A 25,394-nucleotide genomic window follows, 5' to 3' on the forward strand; every position below is an offset into this window, starting at 1 on the left:
AGCAGTGTCACCCATTTTTAATATAAGTTGAAATAGCTTAGTAATAAGTTTAGCAAGGGCTTGGGAATGTTTAATAAGCTCTATAGGATAAAGAACTGCTAGAGAGAAGGTTTGTGGGATGTGTGGCATCTCAGTCCAGGATAGAGTAATGTGGGTGAACTTATACCATGCGAAGTAAGGCTCAAGTTATAATTTGGGAAATATTTTCTAAAAGCCAATGCCATTAGAATGCACAGTGGAACTCAGTTGAATTATTTTCTTCCTTTAAAGGTCTTTAATTAATAAAATGTGAACTGAGAGCAAAGGAAAGGCCTGGTCAGTCCAGTGCCTCTGAAGAGCCCATCCTCATGTCACCATCTTCTGCAACCCACAGGGTGACCTGTGCGGCTGTTCGTGGCTGGGAGATAGAACAGGCTCTTCTGACCCTCTGGACCAAAACATGTCGTTGTCAAGGGAAGTCAGCATGAGGGAGGGAATATATTGTTTTGCAGCCGGTGCTGTAAGAGTAAAAGTCCAGGTTGCCACTTACTATAGCTGAACTAACTGATCGATTCTAGCTTGCTTTGATTAAATTATATATTCAATTATTTTTGTTTGAGATTAAAAGCTTGATTATATTACCGAATGCTATGTAATTTTACATGCATCGTTCGCTTCTTTAACAGTGAGGCACAGAGCGTGATTAACAATGTGGCTGCCAGTAGAAAGAAGCAAAATAATTATTTTTTCAATATACAAGTCCTCATCATGATGCAGAAATCAATATGCATCCATGGAGGATTTGCCCTCGCTGTGGATTCTGGACTTCAGGGTGGCCTTCTCTCATTTCCCTATGAATGTAAAACCGGGAGACTGGCTGGCCAGGCAGGTTTTGATTTCTCTCTGTCTTTTTTAAAGACTGATGTTTAACTACAACCACTGGGACCCCAATCAGAGCATCCAATGCCCAAGTATGAATATTAATCAGACACCAGGCCATGGAGTTCCTCTCCGAGTTTGACAGTTTAAAGGATCAGTTAGTTAATTAGAAGATGACATGGCATGTGAGTCCCAAGGCTCTGTCCTGCCTTCTGTCTCCTCTTTTCATTTTCCTTTTTGACAAGTTGGATTACATCATTACTTGTAGTTTCACTTGTTAGCACCACCATGAAATGAGAATATTTTAAGCTCTCATTATCCGCGATTTCTTCCCCCTATCTCTTAAAGACCAGGCTTCAAATGAAATTCAAAGAAACATACAAGAATTGGAGGTTCAAAGGGCCATGAAAATCAGCCCTATCACCCCAACCACACCACACAGCACACTGCAGCGAGAAAGCGAAGGTTCTTAATAACATTGGAAGCTGGTAGTGGGAGTCATTGTGGTTGGTTTTCAATATGAAGGTGCCTGTTCTGACTTTGGTGCTGCAGGTGTGGCTGTATGCTACCAGGTGTTTCCAGGCCTCCTCTGGCTTAAGGTTTTAGATATTGTGAATGCCTCAAGGGGGTGGCTGCGAATTATTTTGGCCTGTGCATCTTGCCCACCACTGGTAGCTAGAATTAAGCAGGGAAACTTGAGCTCATTTCCTCCTGGAGAAGAGACTAGGCAGGAGCGGAAGGCCACAGGCAGAGCTTCCTCAAGCAACCCAAACCTTTTTATGGAGTAAACTGTCAAAGCAGGGAACTGTTTACTATACCATGATGTTTGCAAAATGTAGCTTTTTCTTTCTGAATCCAAAAGCAAGTTTGCCACCCAAGCCGCAGAGGTCACTCCTAGGAAGAGATGAGAGCCTGCGTGTAATGATCATCAGAAGCTACTTTGGTTCATCTCCATCATCACATCCACTCTTCCTCCCAAACGGGGTGCTCATCGTGTGATTCATGGACCACCTGCATGAAAAACAAGGGTGCCCAGGCCTACTGAATGGTTGCCTCTTCAGGTGGAGCTTAGGAATCTGCATTTAACAAACACCAACACTGCACTCTCTAGTAGGGGAGATTCTCATGCACCCCAAAGTCTGAGCGATTCTGTTCTAAATGTTTTCAGGTTTTTTCCTTGCCATGTTATTGCTCTTTTCCAAAGCTTCCTTTTATATAAAGCTTACATGTGGTGCATACAGGAGCTTCATTCCCAGGAGGGAAAACAAGATTCGGATCGATGTTCAACTCTTCAAGTGAAGCTTTTTCTGATGTGCTAAGTAAAATGAGCTCTTCACTCCTTTCTCCCCACACTACCTCTGCATACATTTGTCTTAGCACATCTAAAGTTGATTGCACCATTTAGTTGATGCATCTCCGGGCCTTACAGACACTGAGCCTACTCAAGAGAAGGAACTATGGCTTGAGTCATCTCTGGCACACATTAATACTGAAAATTTAAGTAAAAAGAAAAAGGCAAAATCTCCTGAGCATTTACATGCATGCTATGAGCCAGCCACTCTACTAATTCAAAAAAGCTTTCTCATTAGTCTTCACAACAATCCTCTGTGGTGAGATGAGGAAATGGAGACCTAGGGAGAAACTTGCAAAGTCCCAGTGTCATGTCCTCAAGAGATTGAGCTGGGGTTTGAAATTAAGCAGTCCGAGCCCAGATCCCCAACTCATCTCTACGTTCTGTTAACTCTCTCATGGTAGGTGCTTATTTACCAGTGATGGAAGGGAAGGATAATTTTAGATGTCAGAGGGCATTTCTAATATGCTGAACTCCCATTGATGGAAGTACACAAAGACAGAAGAGAGGTGGAAAAGAGGAAATTACTATCCTTGCTAGATGTTCTGCTTACTGCTGGGAAGGCTATGGCGTTTGGAGGGTATCTACATTTATTTAGAAGGTAGAGGAAGAAGAGGAACCAGCGGGAGTCACCAGAACGATCCCGGGAGATCAGGAACATGCACTATCAGGAAGACTAAGGAAGAGCTGAGAAGGAGTGGATGGTCAACAGGGTCAGAGCTTATAGGGGAAGGCAAGGCACATGGTGGTGTTTAGGAAAAAGCACACTAACATGGCGGCCAGAAGGCTGAGGCCACATCCCAGTTCTGCCACTAAGTAGCTAGCTGACCACAAGGCCTGCAGTCTTTTTGGACTATGATTTAATTATTTCTAAAGTTGGTGGAAGTGAAAGTTAGACTATGGATCTTTCTGTCCTCCTACTTAGTTTGAATTAAGGACTTACAAGAGGCTTTTGGCTGTGGCAGTTGAGAGGTCATTGTCACCCTAGATGGGATAGTTTGAGTAGAGTATGTTTGGTTGTGAGAAGAAGGGTTGAGGACAACCCCTCAAAACCAGAGTGTTGAGGTGAGAAAGAAGAGATGGTACATGTGGACTCCTCTATCAAGGAGTGTCAGTGAATGGAAAGAGAAAGAACAGATTAGGGGATGGCAGACTTGAGAGTCTTCAGGATGGGGAAACCTCTGTAGGCCTGTGGAGGGAAGAGACAGGCAGCAGGGACTAGAGTAGACCGCACAGTGCGAGGGATCATAGCCTGGCAGACCGTCGCTGTAAGTGCAGAGAGTCTGAGTTCAGAGGGAGAGGGGCCTCCGTTTCCTGTATAAACTGAGGGAGCAAAACAATGCAGGGAGGATAGGACAAGGGTATATAGTTTAAGAAGTCCACAAAGTCTGCTTTTCCACCAATGCAAGTAATTTGGGGAGCTGAGTTAACAGAGAGACAAACACATGGATTGCAAAAATGTGTGTATTTTCAAGAGATTGGCAAGAAGCAGTGAAGGTTCAGCCCCCATCAGTCTGAATCAGTCAGGAATCCTTCTGTACTGTTTTCTGACTGTCAGCAGAGAGCTGCAGCAAGCTGGGAATAAATGAAGTGGGAGAAGGCGGGGACCAGGAGGTAGCCCCGCCTAGCATTGTTGACATGGGGAACACTGAATGCACAAGTCAAGAGGGCAAGAAAATAAAACTGACTGGCTTGACACAGTACAATTCAGTATTTTCAAGAAGGAACGGAGCAGAAAAGGTGCTTGGTTCTCCATTCTTCTGTGCCCTCTACATAACCAGAGAAGTTTCGTGTCACCAGAAGCAGCCTGGTATGCACATTCTCCTCCAGCTTCCCAGGGCCATGTCAATGTCTGTACCTGCAGTGGCCAAGTACCTGTAAAAAGAGTCAAATAAGACAGTAGTGAGTTTTGTAAACATAAATTTATTGTTAAAATTCTTCGATTATGTCCAGTCATCCTTTCAGGGTTTTTTCCAATTAAGGTACTAATAGAAATTATTTTAAAGATCCTTATAAGGCAAAATATGTATTTGGCCACTCTCTTGGTCCTCAGACATTTTTTCGCTTTAATTTCACTCGTCTGTGAACTGCAAGTGACAGAGAGCAGTGTACACGGTACGATTAATAGCTTAGCTGACATGGCCGGCGAGTGGGGCCATGGGACAGCTTGGTCAAGCAAAGCTTTGAAGGAATGCTCACTGTCTAGGTAACGGTGTATTTGTTCCTTTTCCTGTAATAAAATGCCTCGCCCTAACGTAGTTCATGGTAGAGGGACACAAAAAAATGATGGACAGAACTCAGAATGCTGATGGGGACACCTCTGCAGTGAAAGGTGTGAAGTGAAAGGAGCTGTTAGTGAGTGCTCCTCAGTTCATCCCAAAAATAAATCGTGGTTTCAGAGCACCCATTCGTCAGCTTTCTCGTTCATAGCACCCAGCACAAGTCTGCCTCTCCCGCGGGCGTATCGCCTGAAAGATGTTGAGGTCCAGGCATCAAAACATTTGGACGGCACGTTAATAGGTTTACTCCTCTGTATCTCTCTGAGATTACTGTTTCGCTTCAGCAAGCCCACTAATATCAGATATATCCTATCAGGGACCATTTTAAATCACTTCAATTTTCCCTGCCCTTGGGCTCTGCCCGTAAGACCGGAACCCGAAGCCTGAGGGTAGCCTGTGATCTAGTGTGTTACTTCCCCCGGTTTGTATTAGAGAACTGTATTAGCTTTTGGACACAAGTCTATCAGTTTTAAAGATTAAGTACAATGTCAATAGTTCTTACCCAGGTCTCAAGTATATCGAGTTGTTGTATTTTCCCAGAGAATGTTAAAAAATAAGTATTGCCATTTGTGAGAACATTTTTCTCTGAAAACAAACCGTTGGTCATAACAGTGTTTACTTACGTATTCTCTGAAGTGCTGTTTTGTATAGAAAGTAAATCCAGGGTAGAAGCTTGATAAGTAATTTCAGACTTGATAGCACATGAACCTTATAGCTCCCAGTGAATTATGAAGCCTCACTTTGCAATTTTTTTCTCAAGTGAGTCTCTTCATCGCAACTACTTGCTTATCTTCTGAGTGGTTTTAAAGTATTGAACTAGCTTCCCTTTAGTGCCCAAGTCATCCATCCAGCTCCTGCTTCTCCTGTCCTCCAGATTCCTTCTGACACAAGCAGTCCAGGAGCCTATGGCTCAATTACGGGCTGTCGGAAAGGACAGTCTACTGCAGGGGCATGTCCTGAATCCTAGACTCTTCCAAGAATGAAAAAGAGATGCTGTGGTTTCCAAATCCACTTGTGGCTCTAGTTCAGCCTGACATCAACCAAAGTCATTTGCCGATCGGGACACCCAGTTCTGAATTTGGACATGGGCTCTTTCTCCCCACTCCTTGTCTCTACCCTCCTCTCACCCTCTCGCCATATTATACCTTCCCCCGTTCATGTCAGCGTACACACCAGTCCCAGGCCACTTTCTCAGACATCCGTTCTGTCCCATCATTCATTTGCTTTAAGACCACGGTCCCATGGACTTACCTTTCCTGGGCACCATGGCCCTGGCTCCCAGCTTCATCTCCAGTCAGGAAGTTCTCCCTCAAGCTTTTCAAAGCACATGTGGCTCCACCTGGGTTTTTTCCCCTATCTCCAAATTCCCTTCATCTTGCAGCAACCAGCTCACATTGCACCTGCTCCATAGAGGCTGTAGTAAGCACTCCGTGGCCCCGACGAGCTTTGTTGTAGTCATCTCTTTGGGATCATTAGGAGGAATATTCCTCGCTCCGCTCCGCCTCTGCTCTCTGCAGCGCTGGCTTCTCCTTTCCCCCCTTAGAGTCCAGTCCTGTCTCCCAGGAGAGGTTGTTAACCTCCCTGAGTACAGAGACAAGGTTTTACAATTTTTCTGTGTTCCTTCACCTGCTGCGATGTGTGGCGCAGATGCCCAGTAGATACACGCTTATTGATTAATCACTGTAATGAAACTGTTTATTGGTCATAAAACATTGTGGGGTTTCTGTCTCCAGAAACTTGTGGCTTTCCTCCTAGAAGGAAGAAGCCGGTCACAGTCACCATTCGAGCCCAAGCACTTAGTGTAACGTTTGCCAGCCTGAGTTAAATGGTTGAAAAGACAGACAGGCACGTCCCCAAGAAGCTAGCGCAGGACAGATTATAGCAAATGCTCTGACAGAGCACCTAGAAACGAGAGATGAGTTCTGATGGGGGAAATTGGAGCGGGCTTCCATATGATGGGTTGAAGGATGGAGTTCAAATTTCAGCAAGCTTAGGAGTATGCCGAGGGTATTCCAGTTAGTGCTAACAGGCTCAATAAAAGCATGATGGAGTGAAGGGCTTGGGGGCATCCATCAGAAAGCAGACCCGAGCACAGGAGGGGTAGTGGGAGATAGAGAAGGCTGCAAGTCAGGTGTTCGCAAGGTCACGGAGAGGCTGAAATTCAGTGCCAAGTGGAGGTTCGCTCCAAACACTATGTTAAACATGGTGGGACATAGTATGGGCATAAACACTTTTTTAATTTTGAAGTTCATGTGATTTTTATAGTAATTTTTTATACAGAGCAAGTGATAGTGGTTTCCCATTTATAGTAGGGATTAAGTTACCTTTTGAAATACGTTTATTTAAATAAAACCAAGTTAGTAGCTTTAAAGAAAGATATCAAGTAAATAGTGTTGAGGCCATACATCAAGAATCATGGCAGCTCCCTATGGCTGGAAGTTTGGAATGCACACGTGTGTAGACATGGGAAGGCCTCAGGAGGGAGGATGCTGCAGAAAAGTTACCCGGGTCAAGGACTGAGGGATTGTTGGAGTTTGACAACTGGGAAGCCATGGGTGAACTTAGCCAGAGCGGCAGTAGTCCTGGGCTGGCCGTAAGTCAGATGCACGGTGAGTATTTGATGAGGGCAGGGATTTCGTGTCTTTTGTTTATCACTAAACAACAGTGTCTGGCTCACAGCAGGTGATTAATAAGGAGTGTGAATCAATATGTGGAAGGTATGAAGCGAGGCTTTTATTTCCACTGATGGCAGTGACTCCCGCTGCTGTCTTCCTCCTACCACCCCTGAGCTGGACTGGTGAGCTGGGAGCAGCCTGGTTCCCACGCCCCCTCATGAAATGAGCTCACGGGAGACCCAGCGTTGGTGGGCACTGCCTCCCCATGGGTGGAGTCGGGCTTCTGAGCAGCCTGGCCTGTCATCTCCCGCTGTGGTCTTAAAGTGAGACTCTCATATTTCGTATTTTAATATATAACCAAGGCCACGGGGACCTGGGTGTCTTGGTGTACTCTAGCTTACACTGGGCCAGTGAGGAGGCCATGTCCCCCATCTCAGGGGACAGCCTTTACTCTGCTGCTCCTCATGTTTGTCACAGAGGCATGCAAGGCCCTGTGTGCCACATCGTGGGAATTTATCAAAAGATGTCCAAATAAAAAAAAATTCTATACATTTTAGGTGAAAGCTCCTGATTTATTAAATTAGTACGTAATCCAAAATTTTGAAGATGCTGCGCTGGTCCAGCATACAGTTTGTGACCTCTAACTTTGAGATGAGATTACATCTCCTCCTCTGTCCCTCTAGGGTATTGTAATATTCAGTTGTCCCTTTAGGTACATTTTTTCTGGCCTTTTTTTCTGGTCATCTCTCTGAATCCACGTTAACACAATTGGTGCTATTTTCACGTATCCCTCAGCTCCAGTTCCAAATCTCCCCTTTGCTCTCCCCAAGTTTTCTTGTCCTGGCTGTTACATACTGGTGCTTGCTTTCCTTCTCTCTCCAAGTTCTCTCTGGTCGAGGCTAAGCCTGGCTTAAGCCATCCGGGACATTGAAGGATGTGTGTGGCGCCATCTTAATTCCTCAAATCCTGTCCTGACACCCGTCCACTCATCTTCCCCTTCTCCTCCATCTCCATGTTCCCCCGTCTCTCTTTGTCACATCTCCTGTTCTTCTCTCTCTCAGGTGGAATCCCACGTCACGGGGTTGGAGCAGACCCACAAGGTTCCTGTCAGGCCTGAGATAACCCGTAGGGTCGCTGGGAGTCTGGCCAGGGTCATAGAACTGCAATATTCGTCACTTCCATGTGTTCAGAGTGAGGCCTCTGATGCCTTCATCACGTTGACGTGGGCAAAGAGGCTCTGGGGGGATGTGAGACACTTCAGATCCCCCAGACTCGGCAGGGACGCCTGGGCTCAGGCTGCTAGGTGGCTGTAAATATGAAAAGGGAAAATAATATCCAGAATGAGATAGGAACACATCCCAGTTTCAGCAAGCCATGCCTTGTCCTGTGCAGGAGGCCAGTTATTTACCGACTTTGCATGTTGATCAGGATCATTATGAGTACATTGTGTTTCTTAGATTGTTTTCTTTAGCAGCTCCTGCCGGTTCCCAACAAGGAGCCAGCTATTTTAAAGCCTGTTTTCATACACCAGCATTCCTAACGAAGGTGTGAGGTCTTAGGAAACAAATGGACACACAGCAGCTCGCTTGCTTTGTGGTTACCAGGTCTGAGTTCTGCTCTCATGTCTGCCATTTGCTGGCCGTGTGCTCAGGGGTAAATCACTTTGCCCGCCTGAGCCTCAATTCCCGCCCCCTGCATAAAATGGGGATACGAGGGGTCACCGCCTCATCATGTCATCACTGAGTATCAAAGGACCCTGCTCAGTCTGTGATAGCTGGTGGGCAAATTGTGACCCACAGGCCAAATCCATCCCGAAGCCTATTTTGGTACAGCCTGAGAACTAAGAACGTTTTTACATTTTTATTTATTTATTTATTTTTGGTGAGGAAGATTGGCCCTGAGCTAACATCTGCGCCAATCTTCTCTATTTTATGTGGGATGTGGCCACAGCGTGGCTTGATAAGCGTGCTAGGTCCACACCCAGGATCCGAACCTGCAAACCTCTGGTCACCAAAGCAGAGTGCACGAATTTAACCACTATGCCACCCGGCTGGCCCCAGTTTTTACATTTTTAAATGGTTATTATATATAAGTTCAGGCACAGTAGTCTTGATTTTGCCTCTTGGCCCACAAAATGTAGAACATTCACTATCTGGCCCCTTACTGTAAGAGTTTGCTGACCCCTGTATTAGAACATGCTGGAAGGGCCTTTGGGTCTCCCAAGTTTGTCACTTTTCTTTTGGTTTATTGCACACCTGTAGGCTGTGTTCCAAGAAGTTTCACAGGCCTTGACTCATTTAGGGAGCCTTCCCCCCAGCAACTCTAGGGGGCACCACACCAGAAGGTGGGGAAAGCAAGTTACCAAGAGGCAGTGAATTTCCCACACTCTGCAAGTTGTTCTGTTGGACTGGACTGAGCTGACCCCCCACCCCTCCCTGCCCTAGTCAGATCCCCAGCCAGGATCAGTGTGCGCCCTCATCTCCATGAGGAACTCACGCTGGTTAATCCCATTTAGAGAGGGCATCCTCAGGGTAGGTATTGTTCTCAGCGTTTCAGGGGTCACAGAGATGACTCATTCAGGAATCCGTCCTCCAGGAATTTCAAGTCTTGTTGGGGAAATGGAGGCACGTGCCCACTACCAATGGCAGGAAGAGGCACTGGCACCTCAGAAACACACAACGTACAGTGGCATCTCCAAAGAATAAAAGCATCTACAGAACCGTCCCCAAGGCTTCAAGCCCGTCGGAAAACTTGAATTTTCTGTTGAAGTCAAGGCCTGTCGGAGCTCTTTCCCACTGGCTGCCTTCAATGTAGATGCCTGTGTTCCAGCCTCCCCATGACTGATCCCTGTGTTGCTCCTGCGGCATCCTTGTCCAGCAGCCCGTTTCCTGGTTCATTGAGCAACTCTTGGAGACTGATGCTCGGGCGCGCACGTGGTGTTTGAATGGCAGCCGTGGCGAGAGCGCAGCAGGCGGCCCTCACTCCTCCTCTTAACACTGCTCCCCGACAGGCCTCCACGGGCGCCTCCTCTCCAAACGGTCTCGAGTGAGAACAGCAAGCTGTCAGCCTCAGGCAGCCGGGGTGGTCATCAGGTACCTGGAGCCCGGAGAAAATGCCCTCAAGACAGCAGCCCCTCAGTCAATTTGGCAAGGGAAAAATATCCTTTCATTTTTAAAAGTAAGATTTGAGGCCCTGAGCAGGTGTTCTGAGCTCGTGTAGCTTTTCAGAAACAAAACTGCACTCATAGCTGCTATTTATATTTTTTTCACTCATCTGACTTTTTTGTGTGTGTTCTGACATCTTTGAAGTTGCTTTTTTTCTTTGCTGTGATGATGTGGTTTTCATCCACACTTGGCTTTCAAGAACCCACTAAATGTGGTTCAGACAAGCTGTGGAGAAGTCACCTTGACGAAGCTGAAGGTTAACTAGAAGTTACTAGACCATTTCCTCAACAGATTCTGATTTTGAATCTCTGGCCATGACTAGTGTAAGTGGGCTTGTAGGAGCAATTTTTGTCCTACAAAAGGTACTGTCTTAGTCTGTTTGGGCTGCTCTGACAATGTAGGATAGGCTCTGTGGCTTAGAAACAGCAGAAATTTATTACTCACAGATCTGGAGGCTGGAAGTCCAAGATCAGGGTGCCAGCATGGTTGGCTGAGGGCTTGCTTCTGGGTCACAGACTTTGCATTGTATCACCACATGGTAGAAGGGACTGGGAGCTCTGTGGGGTCTCTTTTACAAGAACACTAATCCCATTCCTGAGGGCTCCACCCTTATGACCTAAGCACCTCCCAAAGGCTCCACATCCTGATACCATCACATTGGGATTTCAACATGTGACTTTTGGGGAAACACATACATTCAGTCTAGAGCAGGCATAAAAAGGACTTTTTCCAGGTTTGTGGCCTTGATCTTCTTATAAGTGAGAGCAGGCTTCTTTGTCCATCTTGGTTGCTATTATATTCTCAGAACCCAGGAAGGTGCCTGCTACCGAGCAGGCTTTCAATAAATTTCTGATGCCGAATTTATTCATTGGATACTTATTGAGCGTCTGTGGTTGGCGGGGAGGGGTGGATGTACATTGCTGAATTCGGCCTGGTCCTTGCATCGGAAGAGGCCCCTCCAATGAGGAGGAGAGTGATGCAGACACAAAGGGACCACACAGAGTGACGCATGCCATAAGGAGGCGGCAGAAGTGCAGTGTGTATTGAGGAGGGTCCCCTGGTGGGGAGACATAAGGGGGCTTGTTGGAGGTGATGGAGTGGGGAGGTCCAGCATGAGCACAGACATGGAGGTGTGAAGGAATCTAACACAAGAAGAGTTGCTGGACAACGAAGAGAAGACAGAGGAGGCCGGGGCAGAGTAGGAGGGGTCGGATCCATGTGCTCGGGAGCTTGGACTGTGTCTCGAGGGGCGGTGGCTTTATTGGCTGTGTGTGTGTGAAGTATTGTTTTAGCCTCATTGTATGGTCGGAATTGAAGTGAGAGTGAGGTTCGAACCGGGAAGAAGCCGAGTTATTGAATCAGCGTGATCCAAAAGAAAGCTGAGAAGTGCCCGAGGAAGGGCAGAGCCCGTGGGCAGGTCTCTCAGTGATTCGGGCGAGGCAGGCTTCATCCCTGGACTAGGACTAGCTGCTGCTGGCCCGGAAGGGACTTCACTGCTCGGTATGGACTTGTTTCCTACTTGGTCCTCTTGTCCCTCCTCCTTTTTGTCATGGCTCTTCCCAGAAGAACATATGGTTCGACTGAAAGTCTGTAGTTTGATGAGACCTGCATTCTTCATATGCTGGGGAAAACAAGAAGGTCATATTACAGGTATCAGACAAACAGACACCCCAATCTGTGTGCAGGAAAGAATATGCTTGAATTAGACAGATGATTCCGCAATTAAGTGAATGTAAGTCCGTGTCTGCATCTGCTGACTCTTGCAGCATCCCTGATGACTTACGGAAGTTCACAGAATGATTATGAAGGATATTCCCCGGGCACCCTCAGCCCTTACTGCGTGTGCCTCTCCTATCTGTCTGTCTCCATGTGCATTCCTTGGTGACCCTTCTTTGCACTGTTTTTCATTTCCGCGAAGGCAGGAAGAGGCGGGCATCTGATGGTACAGAGTGCCCATGAGGAGTGCCGTGTGCTCTGGTGAGCTTAGTAGGCACTTTCCAATGATGTGATTACCAACTTGAAAAGGACGTTGAGCATCTTCGTCCAATAATGTGTGCCTTTGTGCAGCCAGTAGTTTTTCATTTTTACTGGGACAGCTGTTGTCTCAAGAACAGTTCTCTTGTAAATAACTTCCTGTCGCTAACACACTTTCTCTGCCTCTTGGATCTGTGGTATAAAATGCCTTGGTGTGTATGACAATACAGATGAACCTCCTTTTACACAATTGTGTGTTTCCAGCACACTCTCTGAAAGGGACGTTTGAAAATGAAACTGTATTCTAGGTGATTTTCCAAAGTAAAGGGGTTTTTTTGTTTGTTTTATTTTTGAGGAAGATTAGCCCTGAGCTAACATCTGCCACCACCCTCCTCTTTTTGCTGAGGAAGACTGGCCCTGAGCTAACATCCATGCCCACCTTCCTCTACTTTATATGTGGGACGCCTGCCACAGCATGGCTTGCCAAGTGCTGTGTAGGTCTGCACCAGGATCCAAATTGGCAAACCCTGGGCTGCCAAAGTGGAACATGCGAACTTAACCCCTGCACCACTGGATCGGCCCCTAAAGTAAAGGATATTTTTAAGGCAAATAATCACTTTGGTAAGTCTTGTTTTAGGTATAATGGAATCATGAGTGTTTTGCATTGTTGATTCCAAATAATACATAATTAATCACAAGAGTGGAAAACTGACCATGAGTTGAATTTGAATTAGTATCCTCTCCCCTGTTCCTCCCACCCCCAAGCATGAGGCTCGGAGAGACTTAGCCCCTTGATGTGTCCTCCTAAAGCAGCAGTTCTCAGAGGGTGACCCAGGCACCCGTGGGGTCCTCAACGCTATTTAAGGGGTTCTGTGAGGTCAAAACTATTTTCATAAAAATACCAACATGTTGTTTCCCTCTTTCACGCTCCTTCTGAATGCATGGTGCACTGGAGTTTCCCAGTGGCTCCTCATGACACGGTGTCACCGATGACTGAATGCGGAAGCAAATGTGAAAAGCCAGCTGTCTTCAGTTAAGCTAGACGTTAAAAGTTTTGTGAAAATGTAAAACAATGCCATTCTTCTCAAAAAAATCTTTTTGTTTTGGAAAATATAGTAATTTTTTGTAAAAATGTTATTTATATTAATACGTGATGGGTTGGTTATTATTTTAAATGAATTAAGGAAGAAATGTTTTAAATTTCTGATTGTTTCTAACATGATAAATATCGATAGTTATAACCCACTTAAATAACAGCCCTTTGGGGTTCTCAGTTTTTAAGAGTGTGAAGGGTTCTTGAGACACAAAAGTTTGAGACACACTGCTCTGAAGTACAGGGCGATATGTGATAAAACTCTCCTGAGTGTGCTTGAGTTTTGTAAGTTTTCTAACAGAGTAAAAGGATTTGCATAAGTTCCCTATCCATCCAGCGAGGGCCCATTTCTACATTTATTTGTGGATGTGCAGGAAAAAAGTGGAGGAGAGCTACTGTGAAACACAGCATTGCAAAAAAAATAAAGGTCAGCAACTTTCGGGGAGGAAAACCAACCAAGAGTCCTTTGTGGGGACGCAAGTGCTCTGTTTTCCTCTATGTGGCACTTCCAGTTTGCACTGTAACTTATGAGTTGGTGAGACAGCTGGGTCAGCCTTCATCTCTTCATTCAGCCACTGAATGTGTGTTTGACGAGCACCTTCACAGGGCTGGACTGCAGTGGAAATTCAGACCCGGTCCCTGCCCTCAGGAAGCTGCAGTTCTTGTAGAAGGAGACAGCCAGTAAATCAGCATAAATGAACAAGATCAGGACTCATTTTAAAAAGTGATGCAAAGGGAATGAATGGGACGATGTGACATAGTAACTTGGAGGACTGAAACATCCATTCATACAAGATGCGCAGCAAAGGCTTTTCCAAGGAGACTTCCTTTGAGCGGAGATGGGGGTGCTGGGTGGGAAAGAAGAAGGGAGGAGCAGTTCTGGCAGAGGCAACCCCAAATGCAAATGCCCTAAGGAAGGATGTGGCTTGGTGGAGTGAGGTGAGCACCAGAGCCCAGGGAGATGGTAGGGATGGAGAAATTGATGGGCAAGGACCAGATTTTATAGAGCATTAGAGCCCTGGTGAAGAATTTGATTTTAATCCAAGTGTGATGAGAAGTTGTTGGAGGGTTTTTAAGCAAGCAAAAGAAGTGATCCTATTTCTGCTTCATAGAGACCCACCTGGCGACCTTGTAGAAGAGCGAATGGGGGGAGGGGGTAATCAATGGGTGGGCAGGAGAGGAAGCAGAGTGCGTCAGGAGGCTCTTGACGTCATCCAGGTGAGAGCCAGGTGAGAGCGGATAGCGAGCCAGGGTGGCACACAGACGTGGACAGAGTCGAGATCTGGTGTAGAGTAGAAGAAAGCAGACTTAGTGATGGAAGGCTCTGGGGATGAGGCCAGGGGCGTGAACAAGCATGACCTCTGGTTTTGGCTTGAGCAGGTCGTGTTTTCTCACATCAAGAAAACTCTGAAAGGCAGTTAATATTATACCTGTTACAGATCAGGGAACTGAGGCCCTAGTAACTTGCTCATGGATCCATAGGGCCCTTGCCAGCATCAGAGCAAGTCAGAGGTCACTACCACTGTCTGGTTCCCTCTGTGTCTTCCCGTCCCTGGTGGCACACTGCAGCTCTCTGCTCCAGCCCAGGTGGTGACGCCAGGTGAGAGCCTGGGATGAAGGCTCCCTTCCTCCCCCTAGTAAGTCGGGGCTGTTAGCTGATCCAAGCCAAGTCACCTTGCCTCATCATCTGGGTCTGAGAAATGGGACCAGATGTCTCTGCTGGCTGCCAGCCCAAGCTGGATTTTATTGAGACTGGTTTACTCACATCGCAGGTGTGTCTCGTTGCCCAGAGAAAGGGAGCATTATTCCCAGGCCCCGTGACTCTTCTTGACACATGGGAGTCCTCCTGAGAGACAGTTCAACATTTATAAAATGAAGAGGGGGAGGGGTGAAGGCTGTTGATGCAATTGTGAGAACCTTAAACGTCAGCTGTTTTGGTTGAGAAAGTGGTACCTGTGCATTTCGTTCTGGCAGTGAGGTGATCATTTATAAAAACGAAGTTTTTAAAAAAGCCATCAAACTTAGAGGCTGAATGAAGGGAGGCAAGAAGCAATACAACAAAGACCAAAATTCTTAAATGCTGTCTTTGCTCACCTTCCATGTGTAATTGCAACTCCCTGCTTTCTTGATACCCAACTCAAGGCAGAGCTATGGGCATGTAGCCAGATAGGGATTATGAGACCCAGATCTGTAGTGACCAGTGAAAATTAGCTCTGTGGCATAGGCTCTGAGATATTCACAGCATCTACATAGCCGTGGAGATGGCATGAAGCTGGCCGCTTCTCTTCCTTCCAGTTAGCTGGGCAGCCCTTTAACAGATAACTTTCTGCTTTGGGAATTGAAAATGCACTTTAGCAATGATTATCTGCTTGCTCACCTTTAGGGCAGCCTCTCTCCTTACAACCCCTGGTTACTTTGCATACGCATGCATATATCTCGCAATTTAAATTTTATATTTTATTCATATGTAGAGGATTTCTCCTGCAACTTAGTAAAGCGCTAAATATTATATGAACATTATTCAAAACATGTCCATTGCATAAAATCCGTTTATATGCCATCATTATCTGCAGCATTAATTACATTTTGTATCATCAGAAATTTTATGATATATTTAAAAATGAATTTCTACTTAGCTTAAATGCATTAGGGATTATCCTAAGAGACCTGGCTAAAAATGCAGTCTTGTTTATTTGTAACTGCCAGAAAATGGCTTGCAAAATTGTTAGTGTCTTTTATTATTCCCTACCACTGGAGCACTTGCTTGTTAATTAGAGAAATTTCAACTGTCATAGTTGGCAATTATAGCTTCTGTATCATTGTCTGTTATGAATAGTCAATGAGAGCTGATTAATATGCATGAGCAGCAGTATATATAGCGTGTGCATTGGACCACAATCCAGCTGCCAGAGTCACTCAGAGGAGGGAGTGGTGTGTGTCTGTGTGTGTGTCTGTGTGTGTCTGCATGCTGCGAGGGAAGGAAGGGAAGCGTGGAAGGGGAGAGAGTTGTTTTCAGCCTTAGAGAGCCATGCCAATGTGAAGCGTGGAGCTGCCTGCCTTCCCGGAGGCTCTCCGAGGATACCTTCATGCCTGCACACTGAGGGGCCGCCTTTCCCGGGTGCTGGCGAGGACTGAAGCCTTCCTTTGACGTGGCTCTCAACATGGGATGCAGTTTGTGCAGCCTGCAGAAGCAAGAGGAGCAGTACAAATTACTCTATGAAGTTTGTCAGGTAATGTGTTGCCGTGTCCTTGGAGGGCGGGGACGGGTGCTCACCTGGCAGAGTGTAACTTCTGGGAAAGGAATTGGGGATTTTTGTGCATATTTGTGCTCTGAATGAGACGGCCTTGCTGACTTTTCTCTGAAATCTCGTGTGTAATTTTTCTTGCAGTGGCACTTTAGGTGGCTACGTTTAAATATATAAGTAGATGTTGATGGTCATAAAATGTGTTTCAAGCAATCATGTCACAAAGCTCCTTTGCAATTGACCACTCTCCGGAGTGTCACACGAATGTCTTAGGAAGGGTCAAAGTGTGGTCATGCACCCTTTGAACAAGTTGGAGAGGACGTGGACGATGATTGATGCCTACTCGGATTTGTCTCTGTTTACAAACAGTCACAAGGCTCCCGTTTCATGAGGGCACAAGCGGCCACTGCAGACTTCATTCTCAACTTCTTGCAACAGGACATGTGGTTCATAGTTATGCTTCCCCCTTGCTGTTTCTATACCGCGCTCTGTGAAAATTTTAAGAACTTCAGGAGCAAGTAGCTCGATCTTGGGTGCTGTCATCCACAGCAGGTGACTTCTTGTATCTTCCTTGTCGTTATTAACAACAGGAAATTTCAGTTGAGAGAAAATGGAATATTTAAGTATAACCAAGATAACTTCTCTTACATTTCTGTTGAATGTTTTATTTTTAAATATTCAAGTCTTATCCTGAACAAGGAGGTTTTCATACTGCTATTGAAAAATCTAACTTGGCAGTTAGGGTTTTCCCCTTAAATCATTCTAATTCTGTCAAATTTTTCTTCGGTAATCAAAAAATCGTAATCCTGTTAAAAAGCTTTTTTTAATCATTATCAAATTATAAGAAGGTTGTTATAGTGAGAAAACATGTGCTTGTTCCTTAATTGATCACGATAAATGGTATATTAATATATTCTTTAAAGGGTCAGACTTGACTTAAAAAAGAATTTGATGAGCCGTCAACTGGGTGTCGTTTTTGTACAAGCCACCAGAGGGCGCTTGGCGTTAAAAAGACTGAGAGAGAGCTGTGTGTCAGTCGGCTGCCTCTTAGGACAAAATCTAACGATATGGTGACCCTGAGTGAATAAAAGGGTGGTGTGTGTGTGTGTGTGTATGTTTGTATGTGTCTTTTCCACACTGAGGTAGAGAGAAGGTCAAAGCAAACCTTTAGGGGCTTGGGTGCCCCTGCCACGACCCCCTGTGCAAGAGGGCACATATCTTACCAAAAACAGCATCTTCAGTAAGTTTTGGAAATATACTTCTGCCCTGTGACTTTATGCTCGGGACTCTGCTGGACTTGTGTCCTTTTCAAAGCATTCTGGGGCACATTGGAGGTCAGGACGAAAGTGCTGTTGCCATGGGAGATCTGGCCCCCACTTGCTATGTGATCATATGGTGATGTTGTAATCCGAAATTTGCCAAGTTATCCTGTGCAATTAGCAATGAGCCCCAGTTCTCAAGGAGTCAGGCATTCAGAAGTGAAACAGGCAGAACAGCACAACCATCCCCCAGGTGGTTGTATTAGAGACTTTCACCTCTGAGTATAGAATAAATACAGTGCGTAAAAGTGTAGTTTTATTAACTCCCTGTTTTTTTCTTTTAACCATCAGTGCACAAAAGTATTACTTAGTGGTCGTTGCTGTCGATGTAATAATTACACTGGGACGTCCAAAAGGTAACCCTGCCACGTCTCCTGCAGTTCTCTGTTAACTTGTGCTTTATTTGTCCGTATTATGTGGGCTGGGCCCCCACAAAGAGGGAGCCTGGGTTCTGTTTGTTTGTTTTCTACTAGATGAATTTATGTGGATATATTTCTGGCCGAAGCATCATGCAGTAAATTGCTGATAAATGACTTCCATCTGGAATACACTTTGTCAGCAATTTAGGAAGCCATGCAGATTTATTTTCAGGAAACTCAAACTACTTTTCAGACCCATTACCCTTGTGCCAACTAAGTAAAATCCCCCTTCCTCCTATTCTTTGGGAGTCCTGAACCGTAGCATAAAGGAATTCACAAAACACTTGCAGGAATTAATAATTGCATTCCCGCTCTTATTATGCAAAGCCTTATTAGAGCAGAGAAATTAAGGTTTCCATAAATTACAGTTCCAGAAGGTCCGGTGTGTCTGGCTTCAGTAAGCCCTTGTAACAGCAGCACAAAGAAGATCAAATATTCCGGGGCTCAGACTTTATCCTTTCCTCATCCAGAGATAATTCAAAGAGATGCTCTTCATTAGGGCCTTTGGCAAGCTGCCTACAGTTTCTTTTTGGGGCTGCTGTGAGCCTAATGATGCAGAACAATGGCTTTGCCTCTTGTTGCACACATACCTTATTGTACCTTTAATCACTTGAGAAAAACAACAACAACAATGCATGAAGTTGCCTGGTCGTCAGGGACATTGCAGAGTGTACACGGATCAGTGAGTCGTGCTGCGTGTTAAAGGAGGCGCTGAGCTATTCGGGGATATTTGGAGTGCTTCCAAGGAGAGCACAAGGCAAGCCTCCTGCCTGCTCTGGGGTTGTGAGATCAGTTGAGTTTTAGCAGTTCTGTGTGCTTTTACGGTCAATGTGGTGTCCTGGGGAGCATCGAGACAGGGCCTGCACCTATCAGAAATTTAACATTTAAGTTAGCGGCGGCTTCATGCTTTGGACGGCTTTAGCCTGTTTTGGGTGACTTTGAATGTGCAGAAGCGCTGTTCAAGCCAAAGGACAGGGAAGTAGCGCTAAGGTTACCAAGGGCTGCAGTCTTCTTCTTGGATAAATTAAGTGGCCCAGGGATCTCCTGTTCAGTGGGTAGTAGGATAGGGAGCCTCGCAGCTGTAGGGCTGTGGCTGGAATCCAGCTAAAGCTGACTACCTGGTTATGGAGGAGGGGGTGTTTGCAGGGGCGGGGAGGGCCGTGGCACTGTTGGCTTGGTGCCAGTTACTCTGAGCACCAGCCGTCCACCCAGCTGTGCCCTTTCAGGACAAGGGGAAGGCCAGTCCACAGGGATGCTTTGAGGAGGCTCTTCAGATGAGGCCTGAGGGAGGGGAAAGGAGCCACACACCAGGTAGTATCACTCATTCCCTCCGCCTCTTCTAAGGAGGACCCGAGGATCTTTGTAGAATCGTGACCTTTGCTAATTCGATTAGGCAACAGGGACATAATTCTGATTGGGACTTAGGTTTCAAACTAGAAATTGTACTAACGGACACATTCACTAAAGTCTGCATGCACATTTTCAAGATGGCAGGCAAAACGTGTTGATGTAAACGGCAGTGATGTTCAATGCGGCAACCACAGTGTTACTCACTGAGCATGCGCTGTGTGCTGGCGCTCCACGAAGTGCCACCCGTGCTTTTCCCCGTCACATCCTCACAGCAGCACCAGGATATCAGTGATATTATTATCCCCATTTCAAAGATGAAGAAACTGAGACACAAAGGAATTATAAATGGGGCTGGGAGCCACATCTGTGCGGTGATTCCAATGTCTGTGAATTCTCCTCTTGTATAGATCATTGTCATCAAAGTCAGTGAATAGATTACCAATATTGTATGGAACACTTGGCTTAATTTTTAAAATTTGCCCTTGCGTTTGTGGGGCTAACATGCAGACACCACATTCTCAAATAGGGCCACATGCTGCCTGGCACCTGTGTCAGCCTGATGTTACTTGGGTCTGTTCTCTTACAAATGAGAGGGGTTTCTCTGGAGCCTCTGGTCCCCCACATCGGGGGAGAGAGTTGTGGGCAAAGAGAAATGAGCTCCAGAGGAGCACAGAGTTCCCGTTAACCTCCCAGACAGTTTTAAGAATGGATGATTTGAGAAAGCTCATGTTCTTTTGCCTCTCGATAGTAGCAGAAAACATGATATAAGAGTAATTTGTGCCTTTTTATGCCACTTCATGTTGTTGGTTTTGAAAAGCAAAAACTTTACCCAATAACTCTGACTTGCCAGAAAACTATAGGTGTATGTATTTGTGACCCTTTCTACATCAATCTGTTAGCCAGTTGGCCAGAAAAACACAGATTTCTATAGTAAATGCTAATCAGAATCAGCAAGTTTAAGGAGAATTCTAGAAACTTGACTGTACACAATCCTACTTTCATATTTAATGAGCTGCATGCAATACTCAATTAGATGAGTTGACTGCCTTGGAGCAAAGCAGCTGTGGGTCTGAGATCAGCCAGGTTGTGATACAATTAGGTATGGACACAGGTAAGGGTGGTTAACTGGATGAACATAAACTTGACCTCTGTACAGCGGTGTTGAACCTGGCGTAGTTTTCCTGCAAGTAGGAGTGTGTTTGCTTAAACAGCCTATCCATTCTAAAAGCTCTGTTTCAGAAGCGCTTTACATTCTGAATTAATTTAGGCAAAGCAGATATGGAAAAAGCAAGCCCATCTCCTCCTGCCCTGGCATCAGGGGCCCTTTATCAATGAAACGGCCCTGTCTGTGGCTGAGAACGTCACTTGTGCAGTGTGGGCATTTATCTGGCAGTAGCTCTTTTTCTTGCTTCAGTCAGCAATGGCTCATACACCCCTTTATGTTGATAAAGCAATGGAAAGAAATGGCTTAGGGTTAGGCCAGGGCTTGCTCCCCTCTTTCTACCTGTCTCCTTTTTAGGTGGAATGCTTTGGGAGACCATAAAGGAGTTCTCTTGCTCTTCCCTTAGGACGGAGGCTAGTTAGCCACCACCCCAGTTTTGATGCCCTTCTGAGTGTCCCCACGATGCCCTGAGCATCACTGTATCCCTGTACATAGCTTTCCCACGATGCCCTGAGCATCACTGTATCCCTGAACATAGCTTTCCCATGATGCCCTGCACATCACTGTATCCCCACTCATAGCTTTCCCATGATGCCGTGCACATCACTGTATGCCTGCACATAGCTTTCCCTCAATGCCCTGCACATCACTGTATCCCTGGACATAGCTTTCCCAGGATGCCCTGCAGATCACTATATCTCCGCACATAGCTTTCCCAGGATGCCCTGCAGATCACTGTATCCCTGCACATAGCTTTCCCATGATGCCCTGTGCATCACTGTATCCCCACCCCTCCCTCCACCTCATTTCTATATTATCTGTTAATTCAGCCTCTTGCATTATACTGTGAACTCCTAGGAGGTCTCATCACCACCTTTACCCTCAGCACATGGTTGCTTGAATGTGTTGGATTTTTGTATGTATTTGTAGGGGTAAGGAGCAAAAAAAGAAACAAGGGTACTAGTTAGGAACCAGAAAGAGAGCTAGTTGTTGGACAAGATGACCATGATTTGGACCAAGAAGGTGCAGATGGAGAACAGAGGGGACACAAGACATTTATTTTTCATTCATTCAGCCAACATGTTCAACCAACCAACCACATGCTGAGAACTGAGCTTCACTCCCCTGCTCCTTGGCTCCCCAGTGCCCTTAGAATAAAGCAGACTGCTTAACTGGGCCCCACAGGGGCCGAGGTGATCTGGCCTCTTCTTACCTCGCTGGTAAGCCGCATGCGTCGCTCCCCTCTCTCATCTGCCCTGGTAGTTGCTGGACTCCATACGGCACCTTACTCCTTCCCTCTTCAGACCTTCAAACCGGGTGTTCCCCCCACCTGCAGTGTTGTTCACCAACTCATCCTCGAAGACTCCGCTTAAATGACCCTCTCCCTAGAGACCTTCCATGCTCTAAGGCTCCCCCGCCCCCCACCTGTGTGGACCTCTGTGCACAGTGTATTTCCTTCCTAGCGCTTATCACAACTCATGCACATATTAACTTGCTTGTCATCTGTCTCTAACGCCCAGCCCCCAGGAAAATGTCAGCCCCATGAAGGTGGGGACTTTGCCTTGTTCTCTGTGACACCTCGGGTCCTGACATGTAACCAGTAACTATTCAGGACATGTTTACCAAATTAACTTCTGAATAGGAAATGGATCAAGTGGGTCCCACTTTGGTGTGGGAAGGTTTTTAGCAATGACAAATGAGTCCATGTGTCCCAGGACTCTAATGGCTTCCATGGATACAGCTGCATATTGCCCTGAGGCAGCTGGTATGGAGTCACAGGGGAGAGGACTCCCCCTCTCTGCATTCCTGTCACCCGCCTGCCACGGCAGGCAGAAAGAAGCATATGGAATAGTGAAAAATGTAGCTTTAATAAATGACTTCTCTTGTACTCATTAACAATGCAGAGAGAGGTCATGACTAAATTGGGTGGGGTAGGGGGGAGAGGAGGCACAAAAAATACCATCAGCAGCTCTGGAGGCATGCCAGAGCCAAAATAACCCTCGTGCCTTCTCTGACCAGTGTGGGAGTCAGCAGGGAACATAGCATCTACTGTCTAAAGCCCACAAAGCCACATTTCTAGCAGCATCACCTCCAGTGGTGTGGCAGGTGTCCTAATACTGGTGAAATGCCATTGGACTGTACTGCCAAATGGCAAGTGATACCCTGAGAAAAGTCAGGAATGAATTTGTCTACTTCGAATGAGCTGCTTTCCTATTTCTTCCCCAAGAGTGTATTGAGTTGTGTGTGTCTGTTGGTGAACTTTGGGGAAAGGGTCCCTTTCCTAGTCTACTGGCCACCTGCCTAGGAAGATAATTTTTTTTCCAAATATATTTGATTGTACTCATCAGCTTTCAATAAAGAATAAGCTGAAGTAGTGCAGAAGTGAAAGAAAATTATTGGCACCAATGTTCAATTGTGGAGTACATGCGTCTTGATTTGAGTGGCAGTAGGGATCAAGGGGAGCTTTTCTGACTGCTGAAGAGTCTCCAGAAGTTTCTTCAAAGTTATTCATTCTCAAAGTGTGGTCCTGGACCAGCAACATCACCATCACCTAGGAACTTATTAGAAACATAGATTCTCCAACGCCCCTGCAGACCTGCCGAGCTGGAATCTTTGCACATGGTGCCCAGCAATCTGTGTTTAACCAGGCCTCCAGATGAGTTTGGTGCACGCTCAAGTTTGAGAACCTCTGTTCTAAGTTAAACCAAAAATACAGGAAGGAGGAGGACTCCTCGGTTCCCTAAGCTTTCCGGCAGGTTTTCTTAAGTCTTCCTGTAGATGCGTAGACAGCAAGACAAGCTCATGTCTCAGACACTTGTACGTAGATCGAAAACTTAACCGTCTGTTGGTTAATACCAAAACAAAGTTATTTTATTTTGCTTAAGCAGAACTTTTTTCCAAGTAAATTCTTCTGTAATATCTAGTTTAGAAGTGGGAAATTGAAGGTTAGTGAAGTTTTGTCTGTAAAAGATACACATACACACATATATGCATACACATACATGTTATACATATGTATGTATATGTATATGTGTATGTATATGTATATGTGTGTGTATAGATCTTTTACAGACAAAACTTCACTAACCTTCAGTTTTTTCCAACCATTGTCCTTATCACAATCACCCCAGGCTCCAAAATTATCCTGAGTGCCCCTAAGCCCCACACCCGCCCACTCCTACAAACACTCCCTTCCCCGTAGTAAACGGGAAAGTAATCGAATTACAGTAATTCCCAGTGATGTAAATGACGATGGGCAGAATCCTCCTGAGCAGAGAATGTGTCTTTAGACAGGGGCTTATTCTCTAAATGAATCCTAATTTGCAAAATTCTGGGGGAAGTAAGGACCTTTTGCTGATGATGAGCCATATGGCTGTCACCATAATGACAGTTGCTGATTTGCAGAACCCACTTCTGGGGGCCTCTCAGGGTGCAGGACTCAGTCTAACTGTGTATCAGTTAAACAGTACCATTGGCCAATGTTTAGTAATTCTTAGTCACCATTTCTATTTGTTATGTCAGAGGATCAACACTTTTAGAGGTCTTAGTAAGTATCACCAAATTACTCCCCAGGCAAGCCTCTCTGTGTGACACCCATCACTGTGCAAGTATCTGCCTTAGCTTACCTCCCCCCATCATACTCACTGGGCATTGAGGATATTCTCACTTTTTTTTCTTTTTTGCCTATTTGATAGCAAAAGAGCATGAGAGAGGGGAATGGACTCTCCTTTGTAACTTGCATTCTTCTAACAGTCTCAAGGTACAAAAGCTCCTCTAGGGCGGCGCTTCCCAAACTTGAACGTGCATCCGAATCACCTGGAGGCCTTGTCAAAACCCTGAGTCTTGTGCTCCACTCTCAGGGTTTTAGATGCTGCTTGTCTGGTGACCACCCTTTGAGATCCACTGCTCTGGGAGATACATAATTATGTAGATGGATGGATGGGTGAAAGGTCAGGAGGAAGGGAGAGAAGGCAAGTGTTTGGGGTCTACGCCTCTTCCGTTTTCCTAGTGCTGAATTGCTCCTCATCGTCGTCGTAGAGATGTCCTTGTTGCTTCACTTCCCTGTCATCACTTGGGATCGTGTGACTTCTTAACTTTGCCAACGGAGTGGACATGGAGAGGTACCTCACCATGGTTTCAATTCGCTTTACTCTGATTATTAATGAAGTGGAGTATTGTATTTTTTATATGTATATTGGCCATGTTTGAGTTTCTTTTTTATGTGTGTGAAGCACCTGTTCAAGCTGCTGCTCAGTTCCCCAGTGGATTTTTCATCTTTTTCTCTTGGTTTGTAGGATTTTTAAAAGCATAGTCGAGATACCAGTCCTTCATCAAATATGAGTTACAAACATTTTCTCCCAGGTTGTGGCTTCTCTTTATGATGTCTCCCAGTGAACCAAATCCCATATTGAACGTTGTCAGATATATCAGTCTTTTCCTTTGGTTTGTGCTGTTAGCCTATGTTAGGAAGTATGTTCTCCACCTTAAAGTCATAAAGCTATATTTTCTTCTAAAAGTTTTCCATAAATTTTGCCTTTCACAGGTACTTTTTTATATATGGTATA

At 45.6% G+C, this 25,394-nt stretch overlaps 1 protein-coding gene across 7 annotated transcripts in view; it reads left to right on the top strand.

Moving 5' to 3' along the window:
• Window positions 1-25,394, top strand: part of PDZRN3 (PDZ domain containing ring finger 3) — a 234,301-nt gene that overhangs the window by 169,055 nt on the left and 39,852 nt on the right. The window contains exon 1 of one of the 7 annotated variants that reach the window (XM_008522178.2): window positions 16,234-16,564. The exons of the other annotated variants lie outside the window; for them this stretch is intronic. Coding sequence (XP_008520400.2) covers window positions 16,496-16,564 — 69 coding nt within the window. The 5' untranslated portion in view covers window positions 16,234-16,495. Of the gene's footprint in view, window positions 1-16,233; window positions 16,565-25,394 lie in introns of those variants that run through there. 7 annotated transcript variants of the gene reach the window in all.

This window comes from Equus przewalskii, chromosome 15 (genome assembly GCF_037783145.1).
Source record: "Equus przewalskii isolate Varuska chromosome 15, EquPr2, whole genome shotgun sequence".
Classification (NCBI taxonomy): Eukaryota; Metazoa; Chordata; class Mammalia; order Perissodactyla; family Equidae; genus Equus; species Equus przewalskii.